Below are 24,190 nucleotides of genomic sequence, written 5' to 3'. Positions count from 1 at the left end.
AATCTCACACTGTTTGCAATTCTCGTTTTGTTTTTTCGTTATTACTTTCATTTGGATTCATTGTGTCCTTGTGATAACGGATCAGCAGAGAAAAAGAACGAAGGGAAAACACACACACAAGAAAAAAAAATAAAAATAAAAAGAACAATAACAAGAACAGAGATATATGCATCAAGTACGAGGACTTGTGCACCGTTCATCTGTAGCGGCCCTTCGCACATTAGAGAAAAGTGTTGTATTCTCACACGATGTTGCCACATGTTTTGTGCCTGTTGTTTTAATTGATGGCGAAGGCACAAAACGTGCGGTGCAACTTCTGCACGTTACGGCGTTTCTGCAGTTATTGAGTGATCTTCCCACATCCGAGAGTCTCGTGCGTGTGCAGGAGGCAAAGCGAAGATTATCCGCACAACAAGAGAAAGATAAAAAGAAAGAGAAAGAAAAAGAGGAAGTGGATGTACACACCAAACAACATAGCGGGGATTCAGTATTGTGTGTGAGGCGTACAACAGCAAACACCACTGCGGAGCTGCAACGTCGTCAATCACGTCTTCTTTCAAAGATCGAAGGAAGACTCATCGCTCAGGATATCTCACTTGTAGAGAAGTTCTCACATCAGCTCTTAACAAAAGCGGAGAAGCAGCAGCAGCAGAGAGAGAATAATGGAAAGGATCACATTATCTTTCACGCGGATGAAATTGCAACTTATCGCGGTATTGTGGAAGAATTAAGTAGTAAAAATCCCCCAGCCGCACTGGCAATGGCGATGAATGTAAAACTCCCGCCACTCGCCAGTGGTGCAAGTGCGGCACTTGCAAAGTTAGTCACACTTGAGAAGCCAGCGGCGGTGTTGGCGTTTCTTGAGGGATTTGCAGAGAAGGATGAGATGACGGCGGCATCAGAGACATGTGCCACTCAAGTCGCCATACGTTTACGTAATAAGTTGTGGGAAGTTCGAGAGGGAACAAGTGGAAATAATAATAATAATTTGGTTTCCACATTACGTGGATCCCTCGCCGTGGCGTGTCGCTTTAATGTTGATCCCGGTATTGTGTTTCCAACAGACGCCGCTGCTATTCAACGCTGGAGTTCGCAATTTTTGCAAGAAAATATGTGGCCCATAGAGCGTGCGTCTATTTTATCGGATATAGTGCGACGTAAGCAGTTATTACCGCGTCGTGTTTCACTAGACTGTCTTAGTAGTTGGTGTTTAAATGATATGGAGCGGCCGTGGTTGTGTAGTGCGTTAAGGCATTATAAAGAAGCCAGTAGTTCTGTGTTGAATAGTCAAGAGGAATCTCTCTATCGTGCGGCCCTGGCGTGTGCGTTGAAAGATCCCAAACGATACTTGGTAGATAGTCGATTATTACACCATTATGCACTGCTGCTAAAGGATGGTGAGATTGAACCAACACATGCGAGTTTCGCACAATTTATTGAAGAATGTGGAGAATGCCATGGTGAGGATGAGCGGCCGGAAGAATTGTGTTTTCTTCTTGCACTCTCTGAAAAGAAGAGTGTGTTGGAAAACTTAATTGCACTCGCCCCTCAGTGTTCCTACTGGCGTACACTGTTAACCAATAAACAAGATGGTATTAGTGTAACACTCGCCCCACATGGGCATGTTTGTGTGAAAATTAAACTCCCACGTGTACATGAGTGTGTAAGGGCAGAAAAGTGTGATATGGAGATAACCACAACATCATCAATATCATTATCATCATCAGTATCACTATCTTCTTCTTCTGTATCTCTACCGGTGATTTTTGAGGATGATGATATAATTGTGTTTAACAAACCCTCTCACATAGCCACCTCACGACATGCCCTCAGTTGTACACAGATAGGAGACCCAAACATAACGGATATTGTTTCATTGCTATTAACATCTAAAGTGTATGCAGGAGTGTTGTCTGATGTATTCCGCCAAGGACAAGTTCATCGACTAGACACTGAAACAAGCGGCTGTTTAGTAATAGCAAAGAGTACAGAAGCCGCGGCATCACTTCGACATCAAATGGGAACCAGCGCCGCCTATTCACAGAGCAGCAAGATGTATATTGCACTCTGTGCGGTGTTGGAGCCGGACCTCACACGTGTGCCCCTCCGCGCCGTATTGCGAGATCCCGCCGATCACAAAATTACAACAAAATATCGAATTGTGCGTTTCTTTCGTCAATCCCGCTTTGCACTTGTGGAGTGCCGCATTCAACAGGGGAAAAAACATCAAATTCGTCGTCATTTGGCAGCAGCGGGTTTGCCAATTCTGCAGGATGTGGATCACGGCGGTGCCGGGTGTTGCACGCCTCTTATTAACCGCGTGGCTTTGCACGCCGCAGCGATTACACTTGTGCATCCACGAACCGCAGAAGTTATCACATTTTCTGCACCATTAACAATGGATTTCAAAGAGGCGATTCGTCAGCTGGAATTAAGAAAATAAAAAAAAGGAAAGGAAAAAAAGAGAACAGGAGTTGGAGGAGCATCCTTGATATATATATATATATATATATATATATATATATATATATATATATATATATATATATTCTCGTTGTGGCTGTGGTTGTTGTTTGTTCTATGGATATTCTTCTTTTTTTACTATTTTTCTTCGGTTAATCTCATTTACATACTAACTTGTTTGCAGAGACAGGGTATGTATGTGTGTGTCTGTGTGTGTGTATTTGCATGTGACGGTTAATCAGTCTACACAAGTCACGACGCCTACAGTACACATGTATCCCCATTTCTATCAATGAAGTGGAGTACAGGTCAATGTTGTGCAGTGCTTTTACTGATAACTGATAATGGTATTTCTCTCTTCTTGTTGTTTTGCACGTGGTCACTCTCTGTGAGTCTGCGTTTCTACACGGAGTTTTGTACACAGGGAAACAGGAACAACAATAATAAGCAGAAAAAGAAATAGCAATAACCATAGAAAGAAAGGTATATATATAACCAAGGCGAATGGGATGTGGTTCACCATTCTTTTTCTCTCGCGTTGGTCAGTTAAACCACCAAAATCACTTGGGAAATTAAATACTGAAGCGTCATCACGCAAAGTCCGCTGGGGAAGTTTCACCGGTCAAAGATCGGAATCATCAGTCTTTGATGTTCCCATACAACCGCACATTGAAGGAAGGAAACGGTCCATGAATCAATGTAACCCGAAAGGTTTACCTGGTGGATTTGCACGGGGAGATCAGCCACCAACACTGCCTGAGTAAGCAAAGTGTTTGTAATTATCTTCTCCCTTCCTCTCTCCTTTTTGGTTCACAATCCTGTTGATGTGTTTTTATCTGTTTCTCCTATTGTTTATGTTGCGTGCTGTTATATTTGTTTTTTTTTTACTTGATTTCCTTTTTCTTTCTTCTTCTTTTTGCTTATTGGTGGTGAGGTATTGTCTTTCTCATGTATTGTATTGATTCATTTCTCCTCTTTTTCTTTTTCTTCTTTGTTGAGTAACGCAGCCGCTGAACTGAGCAACGACCCAATGTTCATTTCAGATGGGTACCTTCAGAGTCTAACCTCCCTGCCCTACACCTTCCTTAGTATTGGATTACCATGGTTGTTTTTAGTATTATATGTGATTTACTATTATTACTTTAAACGACCACGCGAGTTCTCCACCACCGCGATTGCTCCCTTTTTACTCTTTATGGATTATTTAACAGATGGAGCAACGGCGGGATATGACAAACCGCTTATGAATCTCTTCCACCCAGAGTTACTCGGAAACTATGTAGAGCGGGGTTTAGTGCGGGCAATGGTGCGATGTCTGTGTAAGCGGGTGGGAAAAGTTGTGCACATTCCCCGCGATACCGCCATGACGAAGAGCAGAGGCAATAACGTGAATTTTATTGCACTTGTGGATTTTCAATACGCTAAACAGGTGAAATGCCGTATGTCTTGGATATGGCGACAAACACGAAACACAATACACACAAGGAATGGACCTGTACGAGCATTTTATGTTACTGGCTTTCGCGTGGAGCCGGTGGGAGGAAAAGAATTTGATGTTGTCGAGTTTCTTTGCACGGATGACTTTGTGCCGTTTGCAGAGAGTTTTGTGGAGAAACTGTTTGAGCGACCACCAAAGGCTGCAGTGGAGATGATGGTGCCGGCACTGCAGGAACGATATGTGAATGACTTGGATAAACTGCAGCGGAGTATTCAACATGTATGTGGCGTAACAGAGACAACAGCAGGGGAACCAAATATTACACTTGTGGGCGAAACAATACTACGGGCAGGCCCCGCAGTGAATACCTCTGCTCCTGAAACAAATGGGAATAACCGTGGTGAAGGTAATACAACAGATAATAATAATAATAATAATAATAAGATTAGTACTAGTACTACTACGAGTACTACTACTACTTCATCATCTACCTCTTCTTCTCCGGCTTCTAAAGGCAATACTCCAAATGGTAGTGATACAAAGGGAGCAGCTATACAGGGGATTGAATTTCGCTTCTTTGTGAATGGTATCAGTCAGCGTGAGATGGAAGTGACTGTCACGGTTGTGTTTGCGGGACTTAGATGTTATGTAAACCGCTATGAAGTGCGTGCACTACCAGATACACGTACACAGGTGGTGTTTGACCATGATACAGGGGAAAAGACTATTGTGGCGTGATTCTCTTCATTCAAGTTTCTTTCTTTTTCTTCTTTTTGCATATCTTTTTTTTCCCTTACTTTTTTCTTTTTTTGTGTTTGATATTATTATTATTATTATTATTATTATTATTATTATTATTATTATTATTATTATTATTATTATTATTATTATTATTATTATTATTATTATTATTATTATTATTATTATTATTATTATTATTATTATTATTATTATTATTATTATTATTATTATTATTATTATTATTATTATTATTATTATTATTATTATTATTACTGCTTATGTTAACATTGATGCTCTTTGTGTCCCTGTTGCAGAGGTACTGAAAGAAAGGGGAGATAGAGTAGAGTGGTAAAGATCCAAGCCTTTATGTTTTACTGTTCGCAGTACAGTTTCTCTGATACTGTTCTTTTTTCTTTTTTCTCTTCTTTTTATTATATCTGTCTTGCCCGTAAAGGACACACTATCTTGCACTGTTTGTGTGTGTATGTATGTGTGTTTGTTTGGTATGCTATTACAACCATCAAATCATGTATATATATATATATATATATATATATACTTATGAACGTGCCTTTTTATGTGTATTTGTTTATTGATTTTATCCCCTTTATTCTCTTTCTTATTTATTCCTCTCTTGTTGTTTATTCTGAAGGAGTGTGTGCGTGTGTGGGGGGGGAGTGAGAGAGAAAAAAGAGATAGAGCAAAGTAACATATAGAACAAAGTGAGAGAAAAACTTCACCCATCGCGTGAGGGGAGGGTGTATAGCAGGCAGTGTAGCGAAACGAGGAGAAGCGCACAAAAGAAGAGAAGGAGAAACAAAGAAAATAGAAAATAAAATGAGTCAAGATGCCACATCATTCTTCCGTGGCATTTCCGCTAAGATTAGTGCCGCGAAGCAGTCTTATAATAATAAGATGCGGCGGGTAAAAGAAGAGGGGGAGGAGGAACCACAACAGCCCGTCTCATCATCACTTCTGCCATCCTCCTCAACGGCTAAAACAGTGGCGGCCTCAAGTTCAGCAGCCACACATTTCTACATGTCCTCCTCATCCGGTGTACTGGGAATGCATGGGACCTTAGGTGCTGGCAGTAGTAATAATAGTCTTTCTCTGCAGAGTGAACAGGTGACGGGAATGTTGATGACTCAGGCGCGGCAGACGCGGGTGCCGGTGCATCGCGATCCCATGGCGGGGCCAGAGGATAACGCCAGATATGTTAATAGTAAAGATAGCGGGAGAGAGCAGAATCGTGCGCTGGGCAAGTGCTCCAATAACGCTACCGACAATTATAATACCAATACTACTACTACTACTACTACTAATAATAATAATAATAATAATAGTAATAGCGCTGGTAATACAATGAAGCCCAAGGTTCATTTAAGTTGTCTGGTGGAACGAACGAGAAAGATCCAAGGGTTACCAAAGAACACATCACCTGTAAACGCCAAGAATCACGCTTCTTTACTTTCAACACAAATGCCGAGATACCGTGGTAAAAAGACCTTAGTATTAGACGTGGATGAGACACTCGTGCATAGTTCCCTTTCCTGCCAACCCAAACGCTACGATCTCGTACTTAATGTAAAGGTGGAGACGAATAACACAACCGTGTATGTTGCCTTCCGCCCGCATTTGCATGAATTCATGCAGGCCGTAGCCCCACTCTTTGAAGTTGTCATTTTCACCGCATCTGTGTCTATCTACTGCAACCCGTTGATGGATGCGGTGGACCCGGACGGTATTTTAGGTGTACTTCGTCTTTATCGTGAACACTGCAGTATCTTAAATGGGGCCTACGTGAAGGATCTCTCACTCCTTGGCCGCGACTTGGATCAAGTGGCTATTATTGACAACAGTCCTGTGGCGTATTTGTTTCAGCAGCGCAATGCTGTTCCGATTACATCGTGGTTTGATGACAGTGAAGATGAGGAGCTGCGGCGACTTATTCCAATGCTGGAGAGTCTCGCGCAGGCACCTAATGTGTATTACGTTCTTGATCAATATAATGCGGTACTGCAGCTGCAGCAGGAGCAGGTGCGTTCAGAGAGTAGATAGAGGGTGTATGTGTGTATGTGTGAGGGAGAGAGAGAGAGATTCACTTTATTACTATTACTATTATTATTATTATTATTATTATTATTATTATTATTATTATTATTATTATTATTATTATTATTATTAATCTTCCAATTTGTTTCATCCACGTGTTTTTTCTGTTTATTCTTGTTTTATATTCCGTTTTTTTTTTTTTTTTTTTTTTTTGAGAAGCTTTCTGCTCTCTTTTTTTGTTGTTGTTGTTGATGGGGTTTCATTACTCCTTCGCCATGTCTCTCATTGATATTAATTAATATATATATATATATATATATATATATATATATATATATTCTCCAGCAATTTCACTTATTTTCCGGAAGAATTCTACAAGAGGGAGGGAGAAGCGAATGAATGAGGATGGAAATAAAAATAAAAATGGGAGTGGAATTAAGAACGATGAGGTAAGAGCGAAGGATGTGGAGTGAAAGCCTTCGTGCATCTCTGTTACTGCATAAGTGTGTGTGTGTGTGTGTGTGTTTGTGTTTGTGTGCGGAAGAAAGAGGGAGGGAAACGAAGAAGAGCGAACGAACGAAAGAGAACGTTACATGGTGAAGTTAAACTGCATGGTTTTCGGTGGGGACTTTTTCCTTCTTTATTTTCATTATTGATATTGTTATTATCATTATTACTATTGATATTATTAATACTGTTGTTACTATTATCTTTTTTTTTTCATTTACATGCTGCTGGTGGGGAGTGTGTCCGTGGGTGATTGGAGTATGACCACATACGTGTGAGATGAGGTAGAGGTCTGACCGATAAATAAACGAATGAGAAAGGCAGAAGAAGAAGAGGAAGATAAGCCCGCTATCCAATATATATATATATATATATATATATATATATTATACATTTAATATATACTTCTGGGTAGTGAGGGAAAGGGAGGACAGAAACAAAATTTCTTTGAATTAGAAGAAAGGGATGGGGGTTTGGGGGTTAGGGGTATTGGTGGGGGAGATAGAAGGGATAGATAACGGGAGATCTAGAGAATTAGTGCGGTTGGGTGGAAAGTCGTATCATTGTTTATTTTACAGTCTTTATTTTTCTTCTGACTGAATGTGTATTTGCGTTTGCACTATATTCTTATTTATTCCGCAAAAAAAAAAAATGTGTGTGTGTTTTTAATTTGCTTCACTCCCATTCGCTTCATTGCTTTCTTTGACTTAGTTTATTTCTGTATTCCATCACATCGAACTAATATGTATATGTATTAGTAGAGATACTATAATGTAACCCCCCTTTTTTTTTCTTGTTTTATGTGTTTTTGTGCAATGTGTATTTATTACTGTAGTTATTGTCCATCCCTGAGATCCCCCTCTTGTTGTTGTTGTTGTTGTTGTTTTCGCACCCGCACATGGACACTCTCACATGCCCCTTTTTTTCTTTTTCTTACTTTGGCTGTTTGTTATTCTTACTTACTAGCATTCACTACTATATATATATATATATATATATATATATATATATATATATATATATATATATATATCCTTCTCTATATCTACATCAATAGAGGTCTCGCCTCACTCCCCTTGTCTCTCTCTCTCTCTCTTCCCCTATCTGTTTATATATATATATATAGATTCCTCTCCCTATGTATCTATCTATTGATTTATCTATAAATAGCGACATATTATATAAAAGCAAACGAACAAACACCAGTACGACTCACCGCACATGTCCATCCTCACTCCCACACTCCTCCGCCTGCAGGACGATGTCTGCAGCTCCGCCGCCCTCCAGCTGTTAAAAAACATCGACGCATTTAAAAAACTCGCACTCGCTGAGGGCAATGACATTATTCGACGAGACGCCGAAGACGCAGAGAAACTCAACGCCGGTATTAACATCGCCCGCGCCAAGGGAGTTCTTGCCGACAATCCAAACGTCCCACAGCCCACACGCATCCAAGTGGCTGGATTAACCGCACAGGAAGTCACAGAGGAGATATTACGACAGTTACCAACCAAAGTGGGAAATATTATCGTCATGCAGGGTTTATCGGGTACGGGAAAAGGAACTACAGTGAAGAAACTGCAAACACAGCTACCACGATGTGTTACGTGGAGTAATGGGAACGTATTTCGCAGCTACACGTACTTGTGCCATGAGAAATTGAAGGGTAACATTCGCACTGACCTCCTTACCCCTGAACTTTTACAGGAAGTAGAGAAAGAAGTAAAGTTTGAAAAAATGCCTGATGGAGAGTTTGATATTATTCTCAAAGGAAAATTACGTGTGTCGGAGATACAGAATACACTACTTAAAACCCCTGAGATAAGCAAAGCGGTCCCTACTGTGGCAGAACAAACACAAGGTGAAGTTATCCGTTTCGCAGCCTCAGCCGTTAAAGAACTCAGTGAAGCTGGATATAACGTTATATTAGAAGGTCGTGCACAAACACTTAATTATATTCCCACACCATTACGATTTGAACTCGTTATTGATGATGTCTCAGTGCTTGGAGAACGCCGTGCGGCTCAGCGAGTAATGGCACGGGCACTCTCTGACATGAAGGATCGACTGGATACAGCCACGGATAAGGATGTAGAGACAGCTGTGTTGAAGGCTGTTACAGAACTGTAAAAAAAGAAAAAAATAAGATAAGGTAGATACGAAGCAATGTGGAAGTATATCATCATATTCTGTAAGAATGAATATGTTCCACTCTTTTTGCTTCCCCTTTCTCTCTCTATTTCTACTTTTGTTTTTGTTTTTTCTTTCCTTTTTTTTTCGTTCTTTATGCACGCATTTCTCTGTGTTTGTGTGTGTGTGTATGCGACGTCTCTGTTTGGATAACTTATGTTTACAAAATTAAACATGTTCGGTGTGTTGTTTAATTGACTCCGTTTCATCTCGAGAAATTTGTTTATTTCCATAAGAAGAAGAAGTAATAAAAGAGAAGTGTGTCATGTGAAGCGTTTTATTTGGGCTCTTCGCTTTTCATGGTACCGCAAATCTCTTTTTCTCAACTTCACCTAACTTTGTAGCCACTGTAGTAGCTTGATTGTAGTGTGATAGTTCGGGTATAAGTATATCTTAAATTGTTTTCTCGACTCCTTTTTTTACATTGTTTTTTTTTTCCAAAAAAAAAAAAGGAAATTATCTTTTTTTTCGTGCTGTAATCATTTTGCTGTTCTTTGTGTGATTCACTGCTTATATTTGAAGGGTCTACATGAGCAATAGGAGATAAAGTAGGGAAAAAATATTCCTGCTCTATTCTATTTTTTATTTTTGCTTTTGTTTTTTCTTTACTCTTCTTTGTAAATGAGATGACACGAGGGGAAAAACAAAAAAGAAGAGGATAATTAATTGGAAAGAACATTAGAAGACGTAGAAAGAGGTTTTTTTTTCTCTCTTATGCGTAATGGAATGTGTACGTGTGTACATCTCTGCGTCGACATATATATATATATATATATTGTAAAAGAAATTAGAGAACATGTTTTTTTTTGTGCTTCCTTTCGTGCTTGCTCTTTTCTAATACTGCTATTATATCACCCCAATGGTCTTTTTTTTTCACTTTGCTTCTTCATTCACATGTATAAACTGAAACACAACAAATGTGGTTATTATTTTACATGAAATTACTTGAAAGCAGTAGCGTAAAGGCTCAAGAGAAGATTAAGAGAGAAAAGAAAAGAAAAGAAAAAGGATAAAAATTGAACGTTAATTTTTGATCACAAAAGAGGGAATGATGTCAGTAGGAAGCAAAATATTAGCAGCTGTGCGAGATGCCATGCAGCAGCATGCCATTGAGGCCCTCATTGTTCCTTCTAGTGATCCACACAATAGTGAATATGTGAAGGATGAATACAAATGTCGTGCATACATCAGTAACTTCAATGGAAGTGCAGGGAATTGTCTTATCACGATGGATCAGGCGTATTTGTGGACGGATGGACGTTATTGGATGGAAGCCTCACAGACATTATACCCTGAGTGGGAATTAATGAAAGATGGTTATCCCGGAGTGCCGACAATGGAAGAGTGGATTCAGAGTAACTTGAGTAGCACAACTCCAGTGGGAATGAACAGTTTTCTTTCTACTGTGGCGGAATGGGAACGTCGACGGAAAGTAATTAATTTGGTCGCCATACCAGAAGTTGTACAACCACTAATGCCAAAGTCGGAGAAACCACCTGTAAAGTTATTCGTCAGGCCTGAAGAGTTTTGTGGTGTACGATGTGAGGGGAAAGTAGCAGCATTAGTAGAAGAACTAGAACGTCAGAAGTGTGACGCGATGGTACTCTCTGCTTTGGATGAAATTGCGTGGGTGACAAATCTTCGTGGTGCCGATATTCCTTTTAATCCAGTTTTCTACGCCTATGCTGTTGTACAGTGTGCCACACCCAGATTACATCTCTTTATAGATGCAGCCAAATTACCAGAGACTGGATTGCCCACTACTACTACTACTAATGGAGAACCATTACTGGAAGTACACCCATATGATGGCTTAGAAGCGTTTATTGGTTCAATGCCATCCACTTCTACTTTTCTTGTGGATGAGTATCAAACAAGTCAACGTCTCTATTCCATGTTGAAGAATATGGGTATGCAGACAAAACGTGTAAAGTGTGGTCCGGCGCAAAAGCTTAAGTCTATAAAAAATAATGTAGAAATAGAAGGTTTTCGTCGTTGTCATGTACGGGATGGAGTTGCCCTCACACGCTATCTGGCCTGGTTACACAATGCCGTGGCAGTGAAAGGTGAAACGAACATCAATGAATACGATGCTGCAGTAAAGTTAGAGTCCTTCCGTCGTGAAGGCGATTACTTTGTACAACCCAGTTTTACCACCATCTCCTCTGTTGGTCCTAATGCCGCTATTGTGCACTACGCCCCGCCAGCAACAGGCTCTGCTACTATTGCGCGGGATCAGATTTATCTCGTAGACAGCGGGGCGCAGTACTTGGATGGTACGACAGATGTGACCCGCACGGTGTGTTTTCAAACACCACGGCCTGAGGAGCGGGAGGCGTACACACTTGTGTTGAAGGGAAATCTCGCCCTTCACAACGCCGTGTGGCCAACAGGCACAACGGGGCACCGCATTGATGTACTCGCACGTACCGCATTATGGCGATCTGGTCTTAACTACGCACATGGCACTGGTCACGGTGTTGGTTCATTTCTAAACGTGCATGAGGGACCGCAGGGAATTGGGGCGCGTCCAACACCAACAGAAGCCACATTGGAAGCAGGAATGGTGATGTCCAATGAACCTGGATACTACAAGGATGAATGTTTTGGTATTCGCATTGAGAATCTTGAACTTATTGTACCTAAACCCACACCACACAACGCGGAGGGATTTCTTACGTTTGATACTCTCACAATGGCGCCACTCTGCCGTGAACTCATTGACACAGCCGCTCTCACTTCAGAGGAACGACAGATGGTGGACTTTTATCATAATACCGTACGTGAGGCACTCACTCCACATCTGCGTCAATGTAACGATAAATGCGCCATCGACTATCTTAACCACCATACAGCCCCTCTCTAGACCGAAAAAATTAATACCAACACCTTGGTACCAGATTTTTTTTTTGCGTTTGCAATAGTGGGTTAGCAAATATTGTTATTTTCTGGAGGAAGTGGGATAATATATATATATATATATATATATGCACAAAGAAACTAACGACTATTATCGCACTAGGGCGGCACCAACGTCCCAAAGAAAGCGAACCAATTGTAAGAAGGAACAAGACGATCAAGAAAAGTTTTTATTGACATTACCTGAAAAAACAACAAGATTTGTTCTTTCACAAAAGAATATTTTCTGTTTTTTTTTTTTTTATTCCTTTCTCTGTTCACTTTTTCTCTTTGTTTTGATTCTTCATTCTCCTTTTCTTTCCTTTTCTTCTTTTCTGATGCTTCTGGTCTCTCACCGGGCCACTGTTCACACCCTTTTTCCCCGTGGAGAATCCAACTAAACCGCAAAACAACTTCAAGCAAACAATGTCTGCAGGTGGTGCTGAGTTCAGGGCTGAACTGCGTGCTGGCAAGCCAAAGTTCGGTGTGTCCCTCAACTCCTCCAACCACCTGCTTGCCGGCAGTTCAGTCACTCCGGCCACGGCTGGCTGCTGCTCGACACGCAGCACGCCCCTGTGGATGCCGTGGCCCTCAGCCAGACGACCGCCGCCATCCGCACCGGGCCCGCGACGATAATGGTGCGGGTCGGCAGCACGCAGGACCGGCCCGGCATCCAAAACGCACTCGACTCCGGCGGCGACGGGGTTCTCATCCCGCACGTCAACAACGCGGCGGAGTTGGAGGCGGCTGTCTCGTGCTGCTACTACCCGACCGCCGGCACCCGCTCCGTGTACACCCCACAGCAGTGCATGAACGCAAAGGGGCTGCTGGGATACGCCGGGGAGGCAAACAAGAATGTGGTGGCGGCCTTCCAGGTGGAGACGGCCGACTGCATTAAGAACATTGATGCCATCATGGCTGTAAAGGGCGTTGATATTGCATTCCTGGGATAGAATGACCTTTGCATGTCAATGGGTCTATACGAGAAGTATGTGTTCCCTGAGATGTACACCTCACCTGAACTGAATGATGCAACCGAGAAACTTATCGCGGCGGCGCGCAAGAATAACACGATTCTGGGCCCCTTTCTCTTCGGCACTGACCGTGTGGGGGAGTTTCTGGAGAAGGGTTTCACATTTATCAGTATTGGCAGTGAAATGCACCATGCCCTCACACAGGCTGCCACGCATGTGAAGAAGCTTGAGGAGATTGCCGGTGCACAGGGTAAACCGTGGAAACACCAGCCAAGCAACCTGGTGTAAGTGGAGATGAGCGAGCGGCGTAGAAGAAAGAGACGCACTGGCATTTTATTTTTATTTTTCTGTTTTTTTTTTTTTTTTTCATCGGGATAAAAAGCATTTTTTATTTTTTAATTTGCTGAGTCCAAATGGGTCAATTTTTCTTTTTCCTTATAATAAGGTGTATTAGGAAAGTCGTGAACTGTAACGCGAAAGGAAGATATTTAAAGAAATTTTCTATTGCTTCTCTTGGACGTCAATTGCTCATATTCAATCATCCCTATTCCTCTCATACAGATGAAATAGAGTTACAGACATGTAACCCTATTTTTATTTTTCTCCAGTGTTTTGGGCATGCGATAATTATATTCGTTAAATTTCTTAGTATTAGTATTGGTATTATTATTTTTTTTCTCTTTTCGGTTCATGTATATAATTGATCTGTGGGGTTTTATTGGTAATAACGACGTTTTACACTTGTTTGTTTATTTTTGTGGTCCTTTTTTTCCTCCACTTATTATTCTTCACACAAAAAGGGGAATTCGATTCTCTGTCTTGTAAAGTAGCAAACCTGAAAGTAAAAAGTAAAAAAAAACATTGGTAAAAGGATTTTTTAATGTCCTTGTTCGGGAAAAAGACGTGGCGTGTGCAGGACATTGTCCGTACGGATGGTGGAAAGGAGGTGTTAAGTATTCTAAAGATATCACATCCCTTTCGAAAACAACGAATAGTTGTAGTACCTGCACCAGCCTTTGCACAAGAGTCATATTACAACGACTGGGTATATCAGCCATACGCAAAGGAGCACCGGATGTTTGTCAGTAATGATATCTTTAATCCAACATATGTGTACTTGGCACGTATTCTTATTCGCCGTGGTATGTTTCCAGGATATGCCTACTTTCATCCTATGGGATTCCCAGATTGTGTGGATCTTAACCTTACACGGCGTGAATTTATCGCCAGAGAGCAACCATTGAAAACACCCATGCCATTACTACTTCTCACACCAAATTTATTACGTCAGAATCGTCACCCATGGATTGCTCGACGAGTACTCAATATTGTTGGAGAACAGTACGTTACCCACCCAAGAGAAGAGCATCAGTCAATGATGTTTATTCTCCCACCCGCCTATATTCCATCTGCTGTTAATACACTGCAAAGTCTTGGATTTCAGGTTACAGATCACACTACAGCCGTCGCCGGCGATGTCGAAACTATACAAAAATTAAACCGCTGGAGCGATATAGCGCAAGTGGCAGCATTGGGTTATATATGGTTTATGATTTTACTTTTTGTAGTGAATGAGTCTAAGAGATTGCAATCCATGTTTCAAGATTACAAAAGAGAAATGGTGGTGAAAGCAGGGAAGGATCCAGCCAAGATGGGCCTGTAAGTATGGATGATCTACCACTGGTCTTATAATAGTGTTAGTGTCAAGTTCCACTGAGCATTTAAACGCTATACCGGACGTACTTTTTCACAGAAAAAAAAATGAGTTAACAATTAGTTGAGGATAAATAGAGAAAAACGAATCTCTTGGCACGGAAAACAAAAAAAACTTATTTATGCTCCCAGTATTATACTTGACAATAATACCCCCTTTTTCTTTTTGTGTTTTTTTTCTTCCTTTCTCTGTTCACTTTTTCTCTTTGTTTTGATTCTTCATTCTCCTTTTCTTTCCTTTTCTTCTTTTCTGATGCTTCTGGTCTCTCACCGGGCCACTGTTCACACCCTGTTTCCCCGTGGAGAATCCAACTAAACCGCAAAACAACTTCAAGCAAACAATGTCTGCAGGTGGTGCTGAGTTCAGGGCTGAACTGCGTGCTGGCAAGCCAAAGTTCGGTGTGTCCCTCAACTCCTCCAACCACCTGCTTGCCGGCAGTTCAGTCACTCCGGCCACGGCTGGCTGCTGCTCGACACGCAGCACGCCCCTGTGGATGCCGTGGCCCTCAGCCAGACGACCGCCGCCATCCGCACCGGGCCCGCGACGATAATGGTGCGGGTCGGCAGCACGCAGGACCGGCCCGGCATCCAAAACGCACTCGACTCCGGCGGCGACGGGGTTCTCATCCCGCACGTCAACAACGCGGCGGAGTTGGAGGCGGCTGTCTCGTGCTGCTACTACCCGACCGCCGGCACCCGCTCCGTGTACACCCCACAGCAGTGCATGAACGCAAAGGGGCTGCTGGGATACGCCGGGGAGGCAAACAAGAATGTGGTGGCGGCCTTCCAGGTGGAGACGGCCGACTGCATTAAGAACATTGATGCCATCATGGCTGTAAAGGGCGTTGATATTGCATTCCTGGGATAGAATGACCTTTGCATGTCAATGGGTCTATACGAGAAGTATGTGTTCCCTGAGATGTACACCTCACCTGAACTGAATGATGCAACCGAGAAACTTATCGCGGCGGCGCGCAAGAATAACACGATTCTGGGCCCCTTTCTCTTCGGCACTGACCGTGTGGGGGAGTTTCTGGAGAAGGGTTTCACATTTATCAGTATTGGCAGTGAAATGCACCATGCCCTCACACAGGCTGCCACGCATGTGAAGAAGCTTGAGGAGATTGCCGGTGCACAGGGTAAACCGTGGAAACACCAGCCAAGCAACCTGGTGTAAGTGGAGATGAGCGAGCGGCGTAGAAGAAAGAGACGCACTGGCATTTTATTTTTATTTTTCTGTTTTTTTTTTTTTTTTTTCATCGGGATAAAAAGCATTTTTTATTTTTTAATTTGCTGAGTCCAAATGAATATTTTTTGTTTGTTCTGAAGGTTTCACCTCTTATTGGCGAGGTGTAAAAATATTTTCGCATTCTTGAGACGCTGTTTTTCGCTGTTATTTTGATTTTGCGCAGCAAATCGGTAAGAATTTGTTTTAGTTCTAGAACCTGGGGTGTGGACTTTGTGAGTCTGTTTTTCTGATATATATATATATACTTCTGTAAAGAAATTATTATTTTTCTGAGTTTTTTTTTTTTTTTTTTTTGACCTCTTTACTGCTCGTTTTTTCATTATTTTTTTTTAGATAATATTTGATGGTGCTTGATTACTGACAAACTTTATCGCGTTTTTTTTCTTTTTTTTTGATTACATTGGTTTAGTGAACGAACAGGTTAGGGGTCTGTGGTTCTTCTCTTCTTTGGGGAGTTTTATTATTGTGATTGCTCACATATCGTGGGGTACGTTTTTAACATTTTTAGTGAAACAAGAGAAAAGATTACAGGAGAGGAAAAAGACAAAAAAAAGTTAAGGCTGCAAGATGGTCCGTAGTCGATCAGCAGAGCAAACGGCTCGAGTACTTTTGTCAAATGCTGTTCGCTATGATACATGGGAGTCAAGGGCATTAAAAGAGAATACAGTAGGGTCTCGTCTTACCCTACGGCTTACCTGGGAAGAGTTGCCCATAGATCTACCATTTCAAGAGGTTCTTGCGTTACAGATGACATTGTTTGACAAGATTTCTACTGCGTTTATTGGGGCAACTTATACTGTATCACGGCAAACCGTTACTGAACCAATCATTTTTCAAAGTTCTGTAGATCATGTGGTATTAGCATTAGAACTAGTGGCTCGTGATGAACGTTATGATGCGCCTGTTGAAGGGCGACGTGTATTATTTTGGGGTTATATTCCTATTTCACGTTTGGCCGCAGAACACGCAATTGTGCTTCGACCAGGTAATGCACAGTTGTTATTACTGGATCCCAAATCATGGCCACCAAATAGTGGAGATGCGGCACATAAATTGGGATATAACTGCAGTGTTGTGGAGGATGTAGTACTTGTGCAACTTATGAATCGTCTTGTGCCTCCTGGTATATTTGTACCGCAGAGTTTTACGGAAAACACCCCGCAAGCCTCTACTACTTCCTTCCGTTGTGTAGTGACAAACATTCAACTAAACCCCACAAGTGAAGAGGCTGAATGGCAGCATAATACAGCAGAGTGGCGTGTGGCTGCTGTTGCCCATAATGGATATCAACAACTTGGACAAGGTGCTGAGGTGCCATTGGTATTAGATTACATGAGTAGCAGTAACGACAGCAATAGCGATGATAATAGAGATACTACAACCGATGGTCATCATGATTATCATGTAAATAATAATAATAATAATAATAATAATAATAATAATAATAATAATAATAATAATACTGAGGATAGTGATAGCGTAAGGCGATCCATTTCCTATTCTACTGTTTCTTCAGGAAGTACACGTCGTCGTGTTTTACACTCCGTTATGCCGCTTACTATTGACGCCCTGCCAGTACACTCTGCCACTTCACTCGTACTTGCTATTCGCCGTCGACGGGCGGGAGAGGGAATGTTTGAAGTGTTGGGTTTCTGTGTATTTCCACTATGTGTAATGCCAGTGCGGGATCGGGATCTACGTGTGGAGAATCTCCCAGCACTGCAGGGCCCTTTCGCTTGTAGAGATCCACGATTGTTGATGTTAGAACCATCCTCACCGTATGGGAAACTGCCCATGGCCGTCACTCTCACAGTGGAGTACTATGATACAGGGATATCGGCGGAAATGGAATCTCTTACACTTGGGAAAGAAATAGGGGAACACACCGATCATCGGGGAAAAGGAAAAGGAAAATCAGATAATAAAAAAGACATTAGTGAAAAGCCATTGATGGAACTCACAGAGGGTACACAAATACCTTTCATTTCTCCAGTTCCAACCATGAAAGATATAGGGATTCTGTCAACAGAAGAACATATACCAACGAAAGAAACGAGTTCCACGGCTATGATGACTAGCCCTGCTAATATGGCTACTATAACTTCAACAAGTGATGCGGCTAAGGTTTCTCCAACTACAGGTGTTCCAGCTGCATCAAAAATAGAACTTACATATCCTGAAGCTGGGACGAAAGTGCAAACTGGAAAAGAAGATGGTTCTATTGATGTATTTAAAATGCTTTGTAAGGTTATGGAAGAACTTCGACGTTTACGAGAGATGCAGGAAGAAATGATAAGAAATGGGCGACCACGTGGAATTCCAGCAGAAAGTGTTACTAAAACTGGTACACGATTAGATGATGCTCAAGGAATTGATGTAGTGGATCTTTCACCTACTCCTGTTTCCATTTCATGGGAGGTTCGATGTCAAATGGAGGAAAATCTACAACCCATTTTACATCCCGTACGTGGTACTCCTCTTGAAGATCATGTTCCAGCATCTGGTGATGTGACAGCTTCTTTGTTTGGTATTCGTTTTGAAGGATTATCTACAGATACTGCTATTGCGGTACCAGAGGATGTTTGTTTTATGTTTTCCTTTGGTCCTCTTCCCTTGCAAACGATTGGACCAATTCATACATCACGCATTGATAAAACCTCTCATGTGCATACATTTAAACTCTTCGAAGGTACACAACGTGGTGGAATGGTATGGTGTGAACCAATAGAAGCCGCAGAAGATCCTTTTTTACAAAAATACAAGAAGAATGGTGATGTTACACTATACATTCACGTTTATAATGCTCTTACTATGTTTTACATTGGAAGTGCAAATGTACAGTTAAAACATTTTCGTCGTCCATATAATGCAGAGAGTAGTCGTACAGCCATGGATCTTCCTTTTTATCGCGATCTTAGCTTGTCAGAAAGGAGTATTCCGGCAAAGGTACTTCCTATTATGCGTAATGCTGGACAATTGCATGTAACACTCTTCTGTGTGGGTGTTGGCGGAGGAAGTCTTGCCACTTTACAGGTGAATAGAGTCATAGAACCTCCTAAGGGATCACGCGTTATTGTGGCAAAGAAATTACCGCATGCCAGTATTATGGAACAACTCCCGGACAAAGTAATTAGTAAAGGAGAAGTAGAGAGATTGGTTTCACAAGATGGGAATGATAAACAATCTTCAAATACAAAACCACCACTTTCACCACCACCAGTACCAGTACAAAGACAAGAGGGTGAAGAAAAAGAAGCAGAACAACAACAACAACAGAAGCAACCTAGAAATAATGATACTTATAATATAAGTAGAGAAAAAGATGATATTCACTGGCGTAGAACACAATACGTAAAACAGTTGTACGGTAACAGAACCTCATTATTAGGTATACCGAATGATAATCGGATTCAAGAGACCGATCTTGAATTCCGATTACGTTATCTTGAGAAGCAGCGGGATGAAATGAAATCCCGTAAAATAGCGGAAACCCTTATGGATCGACTTACCGTACATCATCACTTGTGTGTTGCAGCCTTTCGTCCGGAAAAAACGCGAACATTATTTGAAAATCCTTTTAATGTAGCGATGCGTTTTTGCGTAGAGATAGACTCTTCTGCGAGTGGAGCATTAGATTTTTTGTCATCTCCTTCTTTTCTTTTGGGACCAAGAGAACGGACTGAAGTGGTACTCGTTATTCGTCTCAATAAAGCAACCAAACGACGTGGTAGTGGTAATAATAATAATAATAATAATAGAGATGCTGTACAACTACGTGCACGTTTATATGCGGAGAGTGGTCGTGAACTTGTACGTGTTATTGATATCCACGCAACTGTAGGCCCACCGTTTGTAGATCGACGTTATGAAGTCTACGGTGTGGCTGGAACAAAAGTATCAAAAAAGTTCTTCTCACGCCTCTTCCCCGCCGCCCTCTTCCCTATTACATCAGACACAAGTCAATTGCTCAATCGTATGCGGGCGGTGTGTGGACATGTAGGAGTTTCCAGTTCAAATGGCACAACGGCGGAAGTAAATGCGGTGTTAGATCCTATCACCCAAACATACATGATGGCCTGGGAGGAAGTAACGGTTCATACAATGATTCCACACGAGGGAAGTGCGGCGCAGCGGGTGGAGTATTTAACACTCTTTGCAGATGAGGCGATGAGTGAAGTAATTGAGACATGGGAGGTGTGTGTGTTTGCGTGTAATGCGATTACATCAAGGGAATTGTTATTTGGACAAACCACCACAGTGGCACTTCCCGCTGCGGGGATGAAGGCTCTTTACTGCAGTGATGCACAAGTAAAGGTGACGCAGCGTGAGAGCTCCTATTTACTGCGAATGCGACCGCAAGAGGTAGGAGCTCAACAAGTCTTATTACACGCCCTCATCGATCATCATTTAGCGAAAACGATACTTACGGTTCCTACGGTTTATCCTACACCAACATATACACAGGCATTAGAACTTAGTTTGGCAGATATTACCGCACCCGTGTTTCGTCGTTTACGGTTTGTACATCATGGACAGGTAGACGAGGTATTTACAGTACATCACAATTACAAGTATCAACTTTCCATTACACCAAAACAATTCGCACTAGCACCGGGTGATTCTCAGTTTATTACATTGCAAATTGATATGTTAACCCTCCCAGAGGGTCAAACAGAAGGACGTTGGCCAATGTGGATTTTCATTAATAATGGAGATGACAAGACGGTGGAATCGTACTTACTTCAAGTAGTTTTGCGTGCCCATCGGGTTGTGCATGATGTGCCATCGTAAAACATCATTATGCTTGTTTACTTTCTTTTTTCTTTTCTTTGCTTTTTTGTCCTGTAATAATGGACTCCGTGGTAGAAGTACCCCCTTACGGAAGAAAAAAAGAAAATTGATGCGGGACTAGAAAAGGAAAAAAAAAACATATTTAATTTTTCTTTTTTTTATCTTTGCTCAGTGGAAACGCATAGAGATTACAAGCATATATACACTCAGAGACGTTTCTTTTCTTTTCTTTTTACTGTTTTTGCTACTTTAAATCCTTTTTATTTCTTGCGTTCTTTTGACCGTGTGTGTACATTTTTCTTTGTCGTGTTTGTTTTTATTGAATATATATATTGAATATATATATATATATATATATATATATATATATATATATATATATATATTTGTTTCTGTTTCGGTTATTCTTCTCTTCTTGGTAAAGAACCAGAAACAGAAGACGATAAAGAAAAAAACGATAACATGTGTGTGTATCTCTGTGTTGTAAATTGAACATTTTCACTCCCTTTCCTACCTTCTTTAACTGTAAGCAGTTAGCCAGTTATCTGGTTAGTCTTTTGTTTTTTTTTTTCCTACAGATATATATATATATATATATATATCTACGTACCTAAATACAAGTGAGTTATATTCCCCTTTCTTCAAGTTATTGAATTACTATTATACGTTACATGGAACATATTCGCAAAACGAAGAAAAAGTTGGGTATTGGGGCGAGAGGTATTGTGTATGAAGGTTACGATGAGGAACGTGGCCGTTTCGTTGCGGTGAAGGAAATCCCATTCTTTGATGGTGGTAACAGCTGCTGTGGGAGTTCACCCTGCAGTAGTCATAGTAGCAGTAATAGTTCAAGCTACAATAAGCATGGTAATAATATTAATAACCACCACGATAATGGTTTTGATCATGCGGCAGTAATAGAAGAAGATCCTGTGTTGGTGGAGGAACGCCGCGCTATTGTGCGTGAAATTAGTCTCATGGAACGCTTTGAACATCCCAATCTCGTAGCATACTACGGTGCCAGACGCAGTGCGGTGGGCGTGCAGATCATCATGGAATATGTGAATGGCGGTTCTCTGGATGCACTTATTCGCCGTCATGGTTCTCTGCGTGAGAGTGTGGTGCGATCCTACACCCGTGATATCTTAGAGGGATTGGCATATTTGCATGATACGGCACGTGTGTGTCATCGTGATGTAAAACCGGCGAATGTTCTCATCACGGCAGATGGACGATGTAAGTTGACTGACTTTGGTGTAAGTAAGTTGTTGGATGATAATGGCACCATGCGGACTACCGTGGGAACTCCATGGTATATGGCCCCAGAGGTTATTAACGGAACTGTAGAAACAGAAGAAGAAATAGAAACGGAAGAAGAAGAAGAAGAAAAAATAGATATGCATGCCTGTGATCCTCATAGTCATAGACACACACCCACGAAACAAAAACGTATAAAACGAAGTTACACCACTGCGGCTGATATTTGGAGTCTTGGCGTGACAGTTTTTGAAATGATATCCGGCCGAAAACCATTCGGGCAAGAAATGAAATCCCCCGCCGCTGTTCTCTTCGTAATTGCCGCCGCCGACCGGGCGCCCCCGCGACTGCCCGACAACTGCGATGCCTCACTATCACTTCGGTGTTTTTTAGATCTCTGTTTTGTGCGGGATGCTCGACTGCGGCCGAGTGCCCGGGAATTACTCTCCCATCAGTGGTTCACAGAGTCCCACAGTCCGAGTACGATGGCATCGCCTAAAAAGACATCTATAGTGGCTAGTAATAATAATAACACTACACGTAGAGGAAGTAGTAGTGCCAACAGCAGTAGTCGAATAATAGACGCGGGTGCTCCACGGCAAAAGCAACAACAACAAATACAACCACCACTGTTATCATCCCTTTCCATGTTGGATACGGTCGATCTTATTAATGGTGTGATGGAACCACGACGAGGGCCAATAACGCCCTTATCGCAGCGCTGTGTGCAGCCCACACAATTGTCAAGTGAAATGATTAGTGCAATAGTGCCTGGAAAGATGAGTTTCAGTAGTGCCAGTGATACACAGGGCGGGTTCTGGAGCTCCGACGGACACTATGTCGATCTCATCGTCACCTCTCCACTCACAGCCCCGCCAGTACAAAAGAGAGAATCGAAGTGAGGCATAAAAAGAGGGAGAGAGAGAGAGAGAGAGAAATCATATCAATAACAATGACAAACAAAAAAAAAGGAAAAACAACATCAAAACAAACAAAAAAAAATGGAAAGAAAAAAGAACGGAGTGACCTGTGCAATCACTTTCTTTTTTGATTTTTTTTTTTTATGACCACGGCTTTTTGATGCTGTTCCTACAGCCGTGATAGAAAAAATAAAACTGCCGGTAGCATATTTTAGTTTTTTCTCATTATCTGTCTATTTTTTTTTTCTTCTATCTGCTTTTTTTCCCCATATTCTGTGCATTTTTTTCTTATATATGAGAAGAATATGAATGTAGTTGATGATTGTCTCTCTCTCTTTGTAGTTGTTCATATCTGTCCTTCAAGAAATCTAAAGTGCATGCCGATGTGTGAACAGCACTTTGCTTGCTCAGCTGTTTTTGCTTCATAGTGTTGAGAGAAAAGAGATGAAGAGAAAAACTAAAAAAAGAGGGAGTTAAAAAGAAGAAAAAAAAAACAAAAAAAAAGAGAAAAGAAAAATAAAACAGTAAAGTGAGGAAGTGAAGATGAAAGAGTGAAAATGATGTCGGTGATTGGTGGATGTAAATGAGTGAAGTGTATGTGGGGCTGTTGAGTTGACTGTGTTATTAGTGCCCCTTCACACAAGAGAGAAGAATTTCATCTCCATCTTTTCACTAATATTTATCGTTTTCTCCCCAAATGAGGTTTTTTTTTTGTTTTTTCTTTATTTACTCCCTTTTGCGTTAATTTCTTCCCTATCTCTTTCTCTTTTTTTCCCCTTTCTTTTTTTACTTTTATCTTTTTTTTTTGTATTTTTATTTTTTTCCTTTTCTTTCTTTATCCTCTTGCTGCCATTTATATTATATTTTTATGTCTTCTTTTCCTTTCTTTTTATTTCTTCCAATATTAACTTTCTTTTTTTTTTTCTTTTTCTTTTTTTTTGATTTCCTTCTCTCTCTATTGTTATTATTATTTAGTTCTGTGTTGAGCACTGCAGTG

The 24,190-nt window shown here is 41.2% G+C and overlaps 13 protein-coding genes across 13 annotated transcripts; all 13 read left to right on the top strand.

Moving 5' to 3' along the window:
• Positions 1–166: 166 nt before the first annotated feature.
• Positions 167–2,443, top strand: LSM04_001337 (Pseudouridine synthase; the record flags this gene model as incomplete). Its single annotated transcript, XM_067331658.1, has 1 exon — positions 167–2,443. The coding sequence occupies one exon, from the start codon at positions 167–169 to the stop codon at positions 2,441–2,443; it is 2,277 nt and encodes a 758-aa protein (XP_067193019.1).
• A 529-nt stretch (positions 2,444–2,972) lies between these two features.
• On the top strand, positions 2,973–3,227 carry LSM04_004817 (uncharacterized protein; the record flags this gene model as incomplete). Its single annotated transcript, XM_067331656.1, has 1 exon — positions 2,973–3,227. One exon carries the CDS (start codon positions 2,973–2,975, stop codon positions 3,225–3,227), a length of 255 nt encoding a protein of 84 aa, XP_067193099.1.
• A 266-nt stretch (positions 3,228–3,493) lies between these two features.
• On the top strand, positions 3,494–4,639 carry LSM04_001105 (uncharacterized protein; the record flags this gene model as incomplete). The annotated part of the gene is made up of 1 exon (XM_067331655.1): positions 3,494–4,639. One exon carries the CDS (start codon positions 3,494–3,496, stop codon positions 4,637–4,639), a length of 1,146 nt encoding a protein of 381 aa, XP_067193013.1.
• An 840-nt stretch (positions 4,640–5,479) lies between these two features.
• LSM04_001711 (FCP1 homology domain) lies at positions 5,480–6,700 on the top strand (the record flags this gene model as incomplete). Its single annotated transcript, XM_067331654.1, has 1 exon — positions 5,480–6,700. One exon carries the CDS (start codon positions 5,480–5,482, stop codon positions 6,698–6,700), a length of 1,221 nt encoding a protein of 406 aa, XP_067193028.1.
• Positions 6,701–8,422: 1,722 nt separating this feature from the next.
• LSM04_000096 (Cytidylate kinase domain) lies at positions 8,423–9,331 on the top strand (the record flags this gene model as incomplete). The annotated part of the gene is made up of 1 exon (XM_067331653.1): positions 8,423–9,331. The coding sequence occupies one exon, from the start codon at positions 8,423–8,425 to the stop codon at positions 9,329–9,331; it is 909 nt and encodes a 302-aa protein (XP_067192993.1).
• Positions 9,332–10,439: 1,108 nt separating this feature from the next.
• LSM04_007095 (uncharacterized protein) lies at positions 10,440–12,257 on the top strand (the record flags this gene model as incomplete). The annotated part of the gene is made up of 1 exon (XM_067331652.1): positions 10,440–12,257. One exon carries the CDS (start codon positions 10,440–10,442, stop codon positions 12,255–12,257), a length of 1,818 nt encoding a protein of 605 aa, XP_067193158.1.
• Positions 12,258–12,715: 458 nt separating this feature from the next.
• Positions 12,716–13,242, top strand: LSM04_004737 (HpcH/HpaI aldolase/citrate lyase domain; the record flags this gene model as incomplete). The annotated part of the gene is made up of 2 exons (XM_067331651.1): positions 12,716–12,777; positions 12,819–13,242. 2 exons carry the CDS (start codon positions 12,716–12,718, stop codon positions 13,240–13,242), a joined length of 486 nt encoding a protein of 161 aa, XP_067193096.1.
• Positions 13,243–13,254: 12 nt separating this feature from the next.
• LSM04_000886 (HpcH/HpaI aldolase/citrate lyase domain) lies at positions 13,255–13,551 on the top strand (the record flags this gene model as incomplete). Its single annotated transcript, XM_067331650.1, has 1 exon — positions 13,255–13,551. One exon carries the CDS (start codon positions 13,255–13,257, stop codon positions 13,549–13,551), a length of 297 nt encoding a protein of 98 aa, XP_067193009.1.
• A 592-nt stretch (positions 13,552–14,143) lies between these two features.
• Positions 14,144–14,926, top strand: LSM04_005505 (uncharacterized protein; the record flags this gene model as incomplete). Its single annotated transcript, XM_067331649.1, has 1 exon — positions 14,144–14,926. One exon carries the CDS (start codon positions 14,144–14,146, stop codon positions 14,924–14,926), a length of 783 nt encoding a protein of 260 aa, XP_067193126.1.
• Positions 14,927–15,317: 391 nt separating this feature from the next.
• On the top strand, positions 15,318–15,844 carry LSM04_004873 (HpcH/HpaI aldolase/citrate lyase domain; the record flags this gene model as incomplete). The annotated part of the gene is made up of 2 exons (XM_067331648.1): positions 15,318–15,379; positions 15,421–15,844. The coding sequence occupies 2 exons, from the start codon at positions 15,318–15,320 to the stop codon at positions 15,842–15,844; spliced, it is 486 nt and encodes a 161-aa protein (XP_067193103.1).
• A 12-nt stretch (positions 15,845–15,856) lies between these two features.
• LSM04_008487 (HpcH/HpaI aldolase/citrate lyase domain) lies at positions 15,857–16,153 on the top strand (the record flags this gene model as incomplete). Its single annotated transcript, XM_067331647.1, has 1 exon — positions 15,857–16,153. The coding sequence occupies one exon, from the start codon at positions 15,857–15,859 to the stop codon at positions 16,151–16,153; it is 297 nt and encodes a 98-aa protein (XP_067193185.1).
• A 639-nt stretch (positions 16,154–16,792) lies between these two features.
• On the top strand, positions 16,793–21,016 carry LSM04_007994 (uncharacterized protein; the record flags this gene model as incomplete). Its single annotated transcript, XM_067331643.1, has 1 exon — positions 16,793–21,016. The coding sequence occupies one exon, from the start codon at positions 16,793–16,795 to the stop codon at positions 21,014–21,016; it is 4,224 nt and encodes a 1,407-aa protein (XP_067193169.1).
• Positions 21,017–21,687: 671 nt separating this feature from the next.
• On the top strand, positions 21,688–23,175 carry LSM04_000654 (Protein kinase domain; the record flags this gene model as incomplete). Its single annotated transcript, XM_067331642.1, has 1 exon — positions 21,688–23,175. One exon carries the CDS (start codon positions 21,688–21,690, stop codon positions 23,173–23,175), a length of 1,488 nt encoding a protein of 495 aa, XP_067193007.1.
• Positions 23,176–24,190: the final 1,015 nt, after the last annotated feature.

This window comes from Trypanosoma melophagium, assembly GCF_022059095.1.
Source record: "Trypanosoma melophagium isolate St. Kilda chromosome Unknown ctg18segment0, whole genome shotgun sequence".
Lineage (NCBI taxonomy): Eukaryota > Euglenozoa > Kinetoplastea > Trypanosomatida > Trypanosomatidae > Trypanosoma > Trypanosoma melophagium.
This window is presented reverse-complemented; position numbering and strand designations above follow the sequence as displayed.